General features: G+C 34.1%; 1 protein-coding gene across 2 annotated transcripts; it reads right to left on the minus strand.

The window, feature by feature from the left end:
• On the minus strand, positions 2,598–10,896 carry LOC109225291 (serine--tRNA ligase). Of its 2 annotated transcripts, none has more exons than XM_019389907.1 (10): positions 10,743–10,896; positions 10,513–10,659; positions 9,017–9,087; positions 7,169–7,330; positions 6,981–7,086; positions 5,569–5,762; positions 4,909–5,012; positions 4,589–4,772; positions 3,387–3,566; positions 2,598–3,170 (listed from the first exon to the last, which is right to left on the minus strand). In XM_019389907.1, exons 2-10 carry the CDS (start codon positions 10,643–10,645, stop codon positions 2,961–2,963), a joined length of 1,344 nt encoding a protein of 447 aa, XP_019245452.1. In that variant the 5' UTR covers positions 10,646–10,659; positions 10,743–10,896; the 3' UTR covers positions 2,598–2,960. The 2 variants fall into 2 exon arrangements, with proteins under 2 accessions (XP_019245452.1, XP_019245453.1); XM_019389908.1 differs by having other exon boundaries at positions 2,716–3,170; positions 10,513–10,656.

The following is a 12,510-nucleotide window of genomic DNA, read 5'->3' on the forward strand; positions in this document are numbered from 1 at the left end:
AAAAAAAAAAAAACCCCAACCCCACAAAACCGAAAGCCTTTCTATTGACTAAAACTTTTCACTTTTCACACACAAATACCCTGGAAGAGAAAGAGAACAGTATTTGTCTGTTTAGCACATACACCTTAAAATTAGCTACCATGCAACTTATTTCAGCTCCCTCAAAGCAGTTATTCTTCTTCTTCTTCTTGGTTCAGTAGGCATACATATCTTTTTCTCAGTACAAACACATTCTCACACAAAATCAAGCAATATTATCTTGGAAAAGATTAGAGAAAAAGGCAAGAGAGAAACTGTGAGAAGAAATTAAGGGGCCATGCCTGCCAAAAGAAGTATACTATATATTATATGGTGTCTATTATTGATCTTTCTGACATTTTCAGCCGTACAACAAGAAGTTTTGGGAGCTCGGGACCTGCAAGATAATAACATGGAAAATGCACAAAGTCCTACAGCTACAAGTGGAAGTAGAAGCAGCAGCCATGGGGATGAAGGTTTTGTTGCATATGTCAATAGAGAAGTGCCCTCTTCTCCTGATCCCTTGCACAATTAATTGGTGAGCAAAGAAGAACATATATCAGAAGATAGTTGTACATAAATCACTAAAGCTAAAGCTTTTAATCATAAGGTCTCATTCGTTTGCATGCAGTTCGACTATTTCACTTCTGTTACCTTCCACCAGCAAAGATATCGGATAACTCTGTCCACCAGCAGCTATCCTTACGTTTGTATGTTAGAAAAAAAGGAATGGTATGATTAAGATGCTTCACAACCGCTTGCATGAAAGGTAGAAAAAAACCATTGCTCTGGAAGGGGTTGTGAAACATTTGTAATCCTACAACATTGTCATTTTGCTAATAATGGTGAAAAACCTATGTCTATTTTTTTTTTTTCTAATGCTTATTTTACTTTTCTTTTTTCTGATTTTTTGTAATCAACAGCTCTGGATAAAACCCTAGATGTTTCAGTTCTCGTTTTTGTAATATTCTTTCATTCGTTGACTAGTGAAACCCGCTTTCGTTTCCTTTTAAATTCACATCAACTTCCATTTCTCTGGCACTGATCATAACTCATAAGAATATATGTTCCATTGGTGCAGTAGAATACTATTATTTTTCTTTGTGGTTTAGTAAAATCAGAGTGTTAATTTTTTTCTTCAGTATAGTAAAAACCAGGTCAGCTACTGATATATTGTCTCTTTTTGTTTTTTTCTTCTGAGTCGAGGGTCTTTCGGAAACAGGTTCTCTACCCCATCGGGCTAGAGGTAAGGTCTGCGTACACACTACCCTCCCTAGACCCCACTTGTGGGACTACACTGGGTCGTTGTTGTTGTTATTGTAGTAAAAACCAGGCCACTGCAAAGAAAAGGGAAAGAAGAAAGTGAACTGCCAGAAAACAAGTGAAGGTTAACAATAGTGAAAAAGATCCTTCATAGAAAGTATACAGAATTTCCGAAAATTTTATATTATAGTGATCATCAGTACAAATTTTTTAATCTGAACTCTACTTTTATGGACTAGCAACTTCGTTCTTGCTTTTCTTTTGTGTTGGAAGGAAGTAGTTTACACATGTGTATGGGTTTAAGTTTAGTTGCCCTGTTGTTACAAGCGGAGTCGGAGTTAGGATTTGAGCTTTTTGAGTTATAGGATAGGTGTTTGTAACTAAGGTCTGAATCTAATTTTTGCACATATTTAAAGAATTTTTAATACAAATAAAAAGTATAGACTAAAGCTACTTATTCGGTCGAACCCGTACATAACCTTGTAGCTCTGCCCTAATTAAGAGTATATATATATATATATATATGAAGGCTAATTAGTGGAGCGCATGGAGGGATGAACATTGAATGAGACTTTGAAGCTTGCAGAATAAGTCTAAAGCAACCTTTAATTTATTGACTTCAGTAATACATACTATATAATTGCCATTTTTCGTCATTAATTTGACTAATTGCAGTCCATGTGTTATTTCCATGGGGATATATGACAAAAGTCTTTAGAAAAAGTTATTACGCCCACGCGTTAAAATCAACCTCACTTGTGGGTCCCTTTTATCACATTGATTAAGGACTAAGGTATTTAAGTTAGGTCCTATTATATTTTGAATTATTTCAAAAAGCAATTTTGAGTTAATTAGTTCGTTTCTCTCGCTTTTCTGATATTCAACTTTAGGCTAAGCTCCCTTGCAATTTGCCTCGGAAAACTGGCAGAACCAGAGATTTGATAGGACATGTATAATTTATAAATGCACATCTATAATATTCTGGAAAAAAGATCTCGTTGTATCCTTAAAAAGATATTGCTTAAGAAGGAAAATTTTACTCCAATGTCCAAGAAGGCAATGTAAAACTACAACAAGTGCAACAATTAGTTAGAATTTCTGATCAATAAACAAAGGTGAATTCGGTACTAATTTAGCTGATGAGTGAATAGAGTTTCTAATAAGTGAACATATGCGTTTGCTTTAACAAGTTACAAAAATAAGCTGTTTGACCAATTAAAAACATTTTCGATTAACAAGTCAAAATCCTATTAAAGCAATTGAGAAAATGAACAGGCACATACTATGCCACCATATTGGTTAAAATAGTCCTAAGATTTCTCATACTACTAACCATTCCAATACTGTAAAATCCTTGGGTTCAGAAAATCATTACTGACAATTGCATCTATAGCCACAAAAAAAAAAAGGTTCAAAGAAGTGCTAATACAGTAATAGGAGTCCAAAAGCAATCTATTAACTTAAACCAATAATGAAATCGAGTGGGAAATAGCAATCTGCATTTCTGATCCCACTTAATAAGCTGTTTTCTAATTTGTTTGTTACACTTCAAAATTCAAAATTAGTCGCCGTTGCCTACTTCCCTTCTTCCTCTTCGGGCTCCTTAAAAGGAGGGTCCAAGTTCAAGAGAATACATGCTTCAGCTCTTTCACAATGGATATTCAAGTTTCTTAAAATAATTATGCCTTTGACTTCTTTCCTTTAGCTTCTTTTGCTGGAGGGGTCTGGAAAGGCATGAATGTCACCCCATCCATGTATGGACGTAGAACTTCAGGAATCTCAACTCCATCTTCCCTCTGGTTGTTCTCAAGTATACAACAGATAGTCCTCTCTGTCGCTGTAAGAGTGGAGTTCAACAAATGCACGTACTGTTTTGCTTGCTCATTACCCTAAAGGAAACAATTATGTCAGAATAGAAGTTGAGACTTGTGTGAAGTAAAATATCTAAAACAAATATTGGACACTGAAGTTGAATTGCACTATTCATGAACACTCTGAACGAATACCAGTGGATGGCAATAAATCCACAATTATTGGCTTAATATTTCAATAGAGATATCTTCTTTTGCAGCCATAAATTTGAATGAAGGGGCAGATCACTATACCTTCTTCTGTCCAAACCGAATTTCCAATTTCCTCGACTGATAGTCTGTGCAGTTTGAGCAGGACACAAGCTCTCTGTAAGTCGAAGATGCAGGATACCAACCTTCTAGATCATACTTCTTTGCTGCTGCATCATTCAGTGCGCCAGAAACAATAGATACAATTTGGTAAGGAATCTTTAGCTGTGAAAAGAAAGAGCTATGTTTAGATTTCCTTGCATCCAGGGTATGCCAAGCCAAGAATGAAATCAGTCTAATGATAAATAATATGATCAAATAATAGTAAATGCCAAGTATAATCTAGTACTCCATCTAAAAGATGCAGTGAACCAGAATGCATTCCTGAGCTGCAGAAGTCCAAATTCCCTATATGGGGAGCTGTTGATATGGTCTGTTGGTTAAGCAACTTCAATAATTCTCTCATAGCTTTTTTTGCATAACTTATTTGATAGTGAAATCGCCAGAAAATGACTTAAATGTGAGTGGTCTAAACCACGAGATGAGAAGTCGCTGATCCATTAATAATCTACAGCCCAACAGCCCCTGAGCAGGTGGTCTAGGGATCAAAGAGTTGGAATAGCATCCTTAGGAACCAATCCGAGTAAAGGCGACCAAAAGGTGAATTCTTATCATCTACCTAATAGTTCTGGTTAATTAGACAAGTTGTGTGCACGTAGGTCCAGATTAAAAAAGACTATCTAGCACAACAGATGATGGGACTCTAGGAATCAGAAACTCCAAAAGAATTTCATTCTAGAGTTGCTGGATCAATTAGCTACTCATTTATTCGTTACTATTGTATTTTTAATCACATTGAAGATTGATAGAAAGAGTCGCTTATAAAAACAACTTCAATGTTAAAGTAGCTAAATGAAGAATAATATTTCATTAAACAATTAACAAATATATTGGGATGTTGGACTAGATAAGATTATTTTAAAAGAACTCTTCATGGGCTAAATGTGATAATGCGAGTGGTTTGCATCTATGTTCACACAGGCACAAACACAAAGTGATATCTGATTGCAAGGAGTAGCTGCTATACTCTAATTGGCGTGCATCAGTCTGAAGAGGTGTAGAAGGTTTATTGTTACAGCAACTGAGTAGTAAACCATCACATGCCTATCAACATTGCTTAAGCAGCTTCAAAGATACTGCTAGCAGAAGGCAATATCTCAGAAAATGGAAGAGAAAATCAAACCTACCAGTTGAAAGAATTCCTCCGAATTTTTAATCATCTCCTCATGCATGTCCCAGGAGTCATTGCCATTTGGACTGGTCAAACAAAACTGTTCCACTTTCTCAAATTGATGTACTCTGAAAATTCCCAGAGTATCTCGTCCATGTGAACCAGCTTCTTTGCGGAAGCATGACGAGTATCCAGCATACCTGGTGAAAGGCATAGATGTTAGTCCATAAAAGGCCAACTAGAATTCTTCTTTTCTCCGTAAAGAGAAGAAAACTTCTACCACCACTGAAACTGAGGGAATAGAGGACACTGTGGTGCCAGATTGTGTTACAATACCTTAACGGAAGCTGTGAAGGATGAATCCAGTCATCCAAATGATAAGCACATAGAGGTTGTTCGGCAGTGGCAATCAGATATTTGTCATCTCCCTCACCAGTGACCTATCAAACATAAGATAAGTGAGGTATGTCTTGCCACCATCAATTTCAGATCAGACAGCATGAAACATCTGTTATCTTGTAAGAAAAACAGCACCAATGTATATTCATGTTTTTTCCAATCATCCAGGCAGGGGCGAAGCCACATTGTCCTAAAGGTGGTCCTTCGTCGAAAAATTACACTAGTAAAATATTAGGTTTTTAGAGGTATATAACATATATTGAAACATTCTTTGTAGGAGAATCTTTATATTTCTTTTAAGTTTGAACACCCTATGAAAATTCGGAAGTTCTATTCTGATGTACATATTTTTTGGACTATCTTGTCTATTTAATGAAATATCTTTAACCTATTAAAAATGAAGAGTTACTGTCACTAATAAACGGTAAACTGGAGATATTTCCTTCTGACACAGCCGGAAAGATCCTGCCAAATAAACCAACATTGTTATCAAAGGCCTTCTGCTGCAGTTACAGCAGCTAATCCATTGAACGAACTGCACTATCAGTGTCTATTAAATCCATTCAGCTCCATGTACCAAAGCATATGAGAGATTACCTTGTAAAGTTCTTCATCAAACTGAGCTAACTGAGCACACTTTGCCATGATTTCTTTCCTCATGAAGAATGGTGTCTGCAATGGATTATATCCCCTCTTCCTTAGGAAATTAAGAGCAAAATTAATTAAAGCTTGATTAAGAAGTACACCATCCCCTTTCAAATAGTAACCTCTTCCTCCAGCAACATTTGCACCTATATATTTCAGATATCCTTGCATTAACTAGCAACTCATATACAAATGACAAAAGAATACAAAACGAACTACAAAATTTTCAGAAAGGAAAAGGGTCAAAGGAACAAGTTAACCTGAATATAGTGGGTTAACAGACAAAAATAAGGATGGAAAAACAATTCGCAGACACAAAATATAACTAAATAAGACCAAGAAAATGAAAACGTAGAATGGGGAAAGGCAAAATAGAAAAGCGAGATTAGAGAGAGAGAGAGAGAGAGGGAAGAGCAGCTCAGCAGCCGGTATCAAGATTTTAATAAGCAGACAACCAAAGAGTCCTTTGTTATGGTTTATTTAGTACTCCCTCCATTTCAAATTAGACGAGGTACTTTCCTTTTTAGTCTGTTCCAAAATAAATGAAACATTTCTAAATTTGGAACTAATTAAACTATAAACTCTCCATTTTACCCATTTTACCCTTAATGAGAAGCTTTTATAACCACACAAATGTCATGGCCCCACAAAGTTTTTACCCCTTAAGCTTTTAAGACCACAAGTTTCAAAAGTCTTTTTTTTCTTACACTCCGTGCCGAGTGAAACTACCTCATTCAAATTGAAACGGAGAGAGTACTGAAAAACTCTGTTACGGTGTTCTTAAGGCAAGACATCCTGTTTATTCTGATAACTACAAATTTTCCTTGGTAATGTATTCTTAGACGCAAGATTTAATATTAATCTATTTATCCCAGGCTTGCATTTGCAAGGGGGATTTTCAGATGGAAATAGAAATTCTAGAGAAACTAAGAGAAAAAACTTTGTGATTTAAAAATAGGAATGTGGACATGTAGCCATAGCTAGCAACTAGTAAGAAATTCACCATAAAAATCCTTAATATCCACCACTTTTACTTCTCATAGTACCTGGTTTCCTCTTTCAGAACTATCTTAACAATAGGAACTTCAGTAGTGCATTATATAAAAAACACGACATGAAACAATTAGCTTTTCAGTATTAAGACTATTCTCCACGGCATTAGGATAACTCCTAACGGTATGTGTTAGCTATTGAGTGTATAATCTAGATTAGCTAGCGAGGGGATTAACAATTAGGCAATTACTACCTAGAGTCCAGGAAAGTTTCCTAGTCATTTAAAATAACATGCAGAAAGACAACCCTAAAAACAAGCACACTTAAGAAAAGTAAGAGGCCTAGTTCTGTAAGCTCAATATAGCACTAACCCTTTTTAATGTCTGCAATTCCAAGAAGCTCAACGAGATCAACATGATTTTTAAGACCCTTCTCAGTCCGCTTCTCTCCCCAAGATCGAACTATAGCATTATTTGCCTACAAATAAACTTTGGTTAAAGGAGAAGTTCCATTTTAAGCTAAACTATGTCACTAAAAAAAGGCAGCACACTTTACATACCTCATCATTACTAACTGGCACTGAATCGTGCACAAGGTTTCCAATGATTTCCAGCTTTGAATATAAAGCGGCTCGAGCCTCCTGCACTTCTGCCTCTTTCTTTGCAGTTAGTTGCTTGTTCTCTTCAGTGTCCTTAATCTTGTGACTTGCATCCTCACCAGACTTTACAAAAGGGAAAAAACATGATTCAATTTCAACTTCAACATTAAACTTGAAAAACACACGCATGCTTGGCAATAAACAAAAAGCAAACAAAATCAGTTGCCAATCCAAGAGATAGAAATTTTAATTGCTCAAGAATCAAGAACCCAAAAAGTTGGTGCATAATCATTTGATAGGGTGATAATAAAGTCTATACACTATTTTTGGAAACATTCATTACATCTAACAATATTCAAGAATAACAGAAGAATTTCCTCCCAAATAAATTTTTATCACGAAACATAAAGCTCTAATTGCACCATATGGACAAACAGAACTACTACCCTAAATCCCAAACTAGTCAGGACGGCTATATGAATCCTTTAAGCCCATTAGCTCTATTCAAACCAATTCAGCTCTATTCACCCCTTTAAGTTTCGCCCAGAGCCGTAAGTGCTATTAAAGGAGGAGAACTACGGTAGGTTGATAGCCAACATAAAAATAGCCATAACATCATGAATCATCAATTATGTACCATCTCTTAAATTCCTCCCCCCCCCCCCCCCAAACCCAAAGGAGGGATGGTCTACTGCTCTAAAGAAGGTAGACTTTTTTTTGAAAGGTAAGATAAAATTTTATTAACAAAATCAGTACCAAGGAGGTACTACAAAAAGGTGGAGATTCCTTCACACAGTGCCTAGACCATCTATGAATTCTAGCATTGAATCTACAACGTTTATATCATAGCCTTTCCCCCAGCACATTAAATTATATAAGCATCTATATTTTATAAGATAAATCTACTTTATTTTCAAAACACCTATGATTAGTTTCTAGCCAGACTGTCCAAAATGCATAAAGCAAAGTATTCTATAACTTTCTGAATTCTTTCCTCGTCTTGCAGCCTTAAAGCTAAAGCTTGTCTACCACTTCTGCTTTTGACTACGGAATCTAAATTAATCTCTTTCTTTTTGAGCATGGAAATTAAGTTTTACCCTCCACAATTCTGTTCATATAAAAAAAGAAGGTTAAGATAATATTGGCTTTTATTTTCAGACAGTAACACACTTCTTAGTTAGAAAAGGACCAAACCTTGGATAGCAAAATCTGAGCAGAAGGTCATCATGAATTGTATATTTTTGTTTCATTTGTGGTGCAAAGAAGCTCTTGTAGAAGATGTAGATTCTGTAGTTGACATCTTGGGATCTTTGTAACTAGTACAGGACTATCTTTTTGTTTCTTTTTCTTTTGGGGTCCTGTAACTTTATTTCTCCCTTAGCACAACCTTTGTGCTAAGGACTACTTTAATTGCTAATAAAATACCAGTTACCTTGCTCAAGAAAAAGGACCAAGCCTAACATTGGGACAGGATTTTACAGTCATTGGCGACTCATAAACATTAACAAGACGTAATTAATACAGATTATTGTACCATCTAATCTTCTATATCTTTGAGACTTACCATTTGTCTAATTGGTACAGTAACAAGCACGCTTACGCTTGCAGTTGATCATTTTCTTAGGTTCTCCTTTCAATTAGGTCCAACATACATGATATAACAAACTATAATAATCATGACGCATGGTAGACATAAGTCAGGTCGGTAGGTGTGCTAAAAGTTCTTATTACAGGACACTAAAAGATGTGAAAAGAATATGTGGCAGACAGATAGGACAATTGGATTAAACAACTGAATAGAACACTCACAATCTTTAGCCTGGCAACTTCTTTGTTGATCTTGTTGAAATCTTTCCTCAAGTTATCAAGCTCAAATTGGCCTGAAAAATACACAAATCTTCATCAAAATCATGCATGTAGACTGGGTATCCCTCTATCCGGTTAAATCTCAGTAGCAAGTACAAAAATATTTTGCAAGTCCTTGCAGCACTTGGTGTCAGTAAGAAAAAAATGCAATATTACTTCAAAACTAAATGATACGACAATAAAACTAACATCATTGGCACAAAACTTAACACTGGGCTGAGCCAAAGTGGAGCAAAAAAACAAAAAAAGTAGCTTGGAGTCAAAGCAGAATACATCAAATTGAGATTAAGAAAAGGGATTTACTCCAAACTACAAACAAAGCATAAATTTATTTATAGGATATATGAAGCAGTGAGACCACAAAATTGAGGTTAAAAAAGGGTTCTCAATTAAACAAGCCAAGCAGCAAACAACTTAAGGGAAAAACTAAAGGGTTATTATATGTTTGGTACAAAGTATTTATTTTCTTTGCAACTATCTTACCTTTTAATTTCCTCCAACCAACACTTAGACATTAAAATTTCATCAAAACTCTATCCGATTTGTTAATATTTCTGTTGCACTATGTATGGATCATTGTAACCCATCGTTTCATAATGTATTGTATTGTATTGCATCGTTTTATGGATACAACGTTTGAATAGATTGTATCGTTAGCTATTGTTGAATAATATTTTGTTGTTTGATTTGACTATATCGTACTGTACTGTAATTGATAAGTTCACTAAAATACCCCCAATTATTTTAAATAAAATATCAAGAATTACACATAAAAATAATTTAAGAAAACCTCTTTCTACTAATTTATCATTAATTACGTAGCTTGGAAACAAGAGCAAAAACCTGGAAAAAAAAAAGTTAACTAATATTAGCAAGAACGAAAAAAAAATATTAAAACAATGGAAAGAGACAAAGAATCGAACAGAGACTTGGATAAAAAGAACTGGGCAAACCCATTCTAGAAAGGATGAAAGAAAACAAAGTAGGTCTATGGGTTGGAGATTTGGAGTTAAAATTAAAAAAAAAATTAATGATAAAATTGAATTATGAAGTAATATGTAAGGGCATAATTGAAAAAGAAAATAGGAAACGATCCCACCACACCAAATCGGTTGTTTCATAAAATGATGCTTTTGGTTGTTCCGGAACAATGAATTTAACAATACGATACAATCATTTTCAAATAAATGATCAAAACAAACATTGTTTCGGGATAATAATACAATATGATACAATGGGTAACAACCATCCAAACAAGCTGTTGATCTTTAATACTATAATTTCTCCGGGTAATATTATTTTCTCACCAACCAAACACTAGAAAACATTGTACTACAAACTGAAAAACGAAGAAGCAGAATGACACACAAAAAGTTTACAGGGAAAAATTCTAGATCGCGAAGTGCTAAGTGAAAAAGAGAGAAGGAGAGATGGATTACGCTGACGCCATTCTTTGTCGAGTTGAATGACCTGATCGACGAGACCGACGTCGGCAAAACGACGACGTTGAGACTCACGAATGATCTCGGGATTATGTCCCTTGTCTTCTCTGAACAGATTTATGTCCAACATCTTCTTCTTCCCTGCTATTGAACCAAACGCCGAATCAATTGGCCTTTTATACAAAAAGAATTTGAAGATAAAAACAGAGATGAAGAACGGTTTATACCTTACAAGTGAAGGGGGGGGGGGGGGGAATTTGGCGATGAGAGCGTGAAGGATAAGCTGATACTTTGGGAGATGACGGCGTAGCTGGGTTTTGACAAAATCCCAATGAGAAAAATGGAGGGTTAGAGCCTAGAGGTTTAGCCAGTCCCAATGCTTTTTTTTTCTTTTTCTTTTTTTTCCTTATACGGCTCCCTCGTTTTCTTATACAGTCGTTTGGTTTGAAGACTAAGACCCCGTTTGGTCAAAATCTGCTTATTTTGAAAAGTATTTTTTTTCAGAAGTATTTTTCCTAAAAGTATTTTTGAAAAAAAACGGATTGTGTTTGGCCAATTCATTTAAGAAGTACTTTTTGCAACATTTGATAAATAATTTGTGTTTGACAATCATTTCAAAAAGTGCTTTTGATTGTCAAATTACCAAAAAGGATAGTACTTGGGTCGTATAATTCTTTTAAATATAAAAATAAACTTAAATATTTATCGTAAGGACTTTTATTATTTTTTTATTTTATTTAATTAATATATAAAACATAAATTAAACAAACATATTAAAGATTTAAATAAATTTTGCATGTATAGTTATACTAAAGTATATGATATTATCCAGTACCATTACTTATTTTTATATGATGATTTGGATAATTAAAATAAGATCATTCAGTATAAATTAGAAGTCTATCAATAAATTACTATATATTGATAATCCATCGTGAATTAATAAGTAAAGTCACTCACACTTGATAATACTTCTCAACAATTTCATCTCTACTTCTATCACACAACGCTTTAATATTAGTACAAGACTTGCTTCGCATTTCTAAAGGAATATCAGAAGGCTGATCTCCTTCATCAATCTCTGCAGTAATGTCTTCATTAGCATAATAGTTGAATTCTTTATCGGTAAAAGAACGTTGTCAGATGAAATTATGTATAGCCATGGTAGTTGCAACAAGATGATTTTGAGTCAAACTTGAAAGATGACATTGAGCATAAAATAAAAATAATTTTAAATATATAAAAAAAATCGTAAAAGAAATAGTTAGTTATGTTTAAATTCTAACTCAAAAAGAGTAACTAATTGTTAGCAACACGTAGTGTATAATTTTCTATTTTTAGAAATTTAAATTCAAAAAGAAACTAATTATTACCTAACCTTACTAACTTTGTCTAAAATGCCAAGTGGCCTATTATGAGGCTGCCACTTGACTAAATATGGATGCATTTTCTTCTTCTTTTAATAATATACAGATAGATTATGCAATACAATTATAAATTTATTACCTATTTGTAGGTCATTTTCACAAATCAGATCTGATAACTATTTTAAAAATTTGGGAACTAATAGCATATAATAGAAGAAATTATAAATAATTATTTGTAGGAATAGAATTGATAATCCAAAGAAGATGCAGATAATTTGCTTTAGTGTGAAAAGGAAGAAGATAATTTGGAAATTTACGAGACATTACACAAAGAAAAGATCAAAAACAAGAAAAATCAGTAAATTTTTTGAAAAGTTACAATATAATTCATATATATGATATCTTTAATTTTAATAGGATGGTAAAAGCTAGAAACAACAATGAAAAGAAAAAACTTAAATTAGTAAGGGATAATTTGAAAAATATAAATTTATGGTGAGGATAATTTTGTCTTGAATAAATTAATTTTCTACTTCTGCTTCTGCTTCTTGGAAGAAGCTAGAATTTTCTGCTTCTTCCCAAAAGCAGAAAAACTGCTTCTGCTGCTGGCAAAAAGTACTTTTCTATA

The sequence above is a fragment of the Nicotiana attenuata genome, chromosome 5, assembly GCF_001879085.1.
Source record: "Nicotiana attenuata strain UT chromosome 5, NIATTr2, whole genome shotgun sequence".
Taxonomy (NCBI): Eukaryota; Viridiplantae; Streptophyta; class Magnoliopsida; order Solanales; family Solanaceae; genus Nicotiana; species Nicotiana attenuata.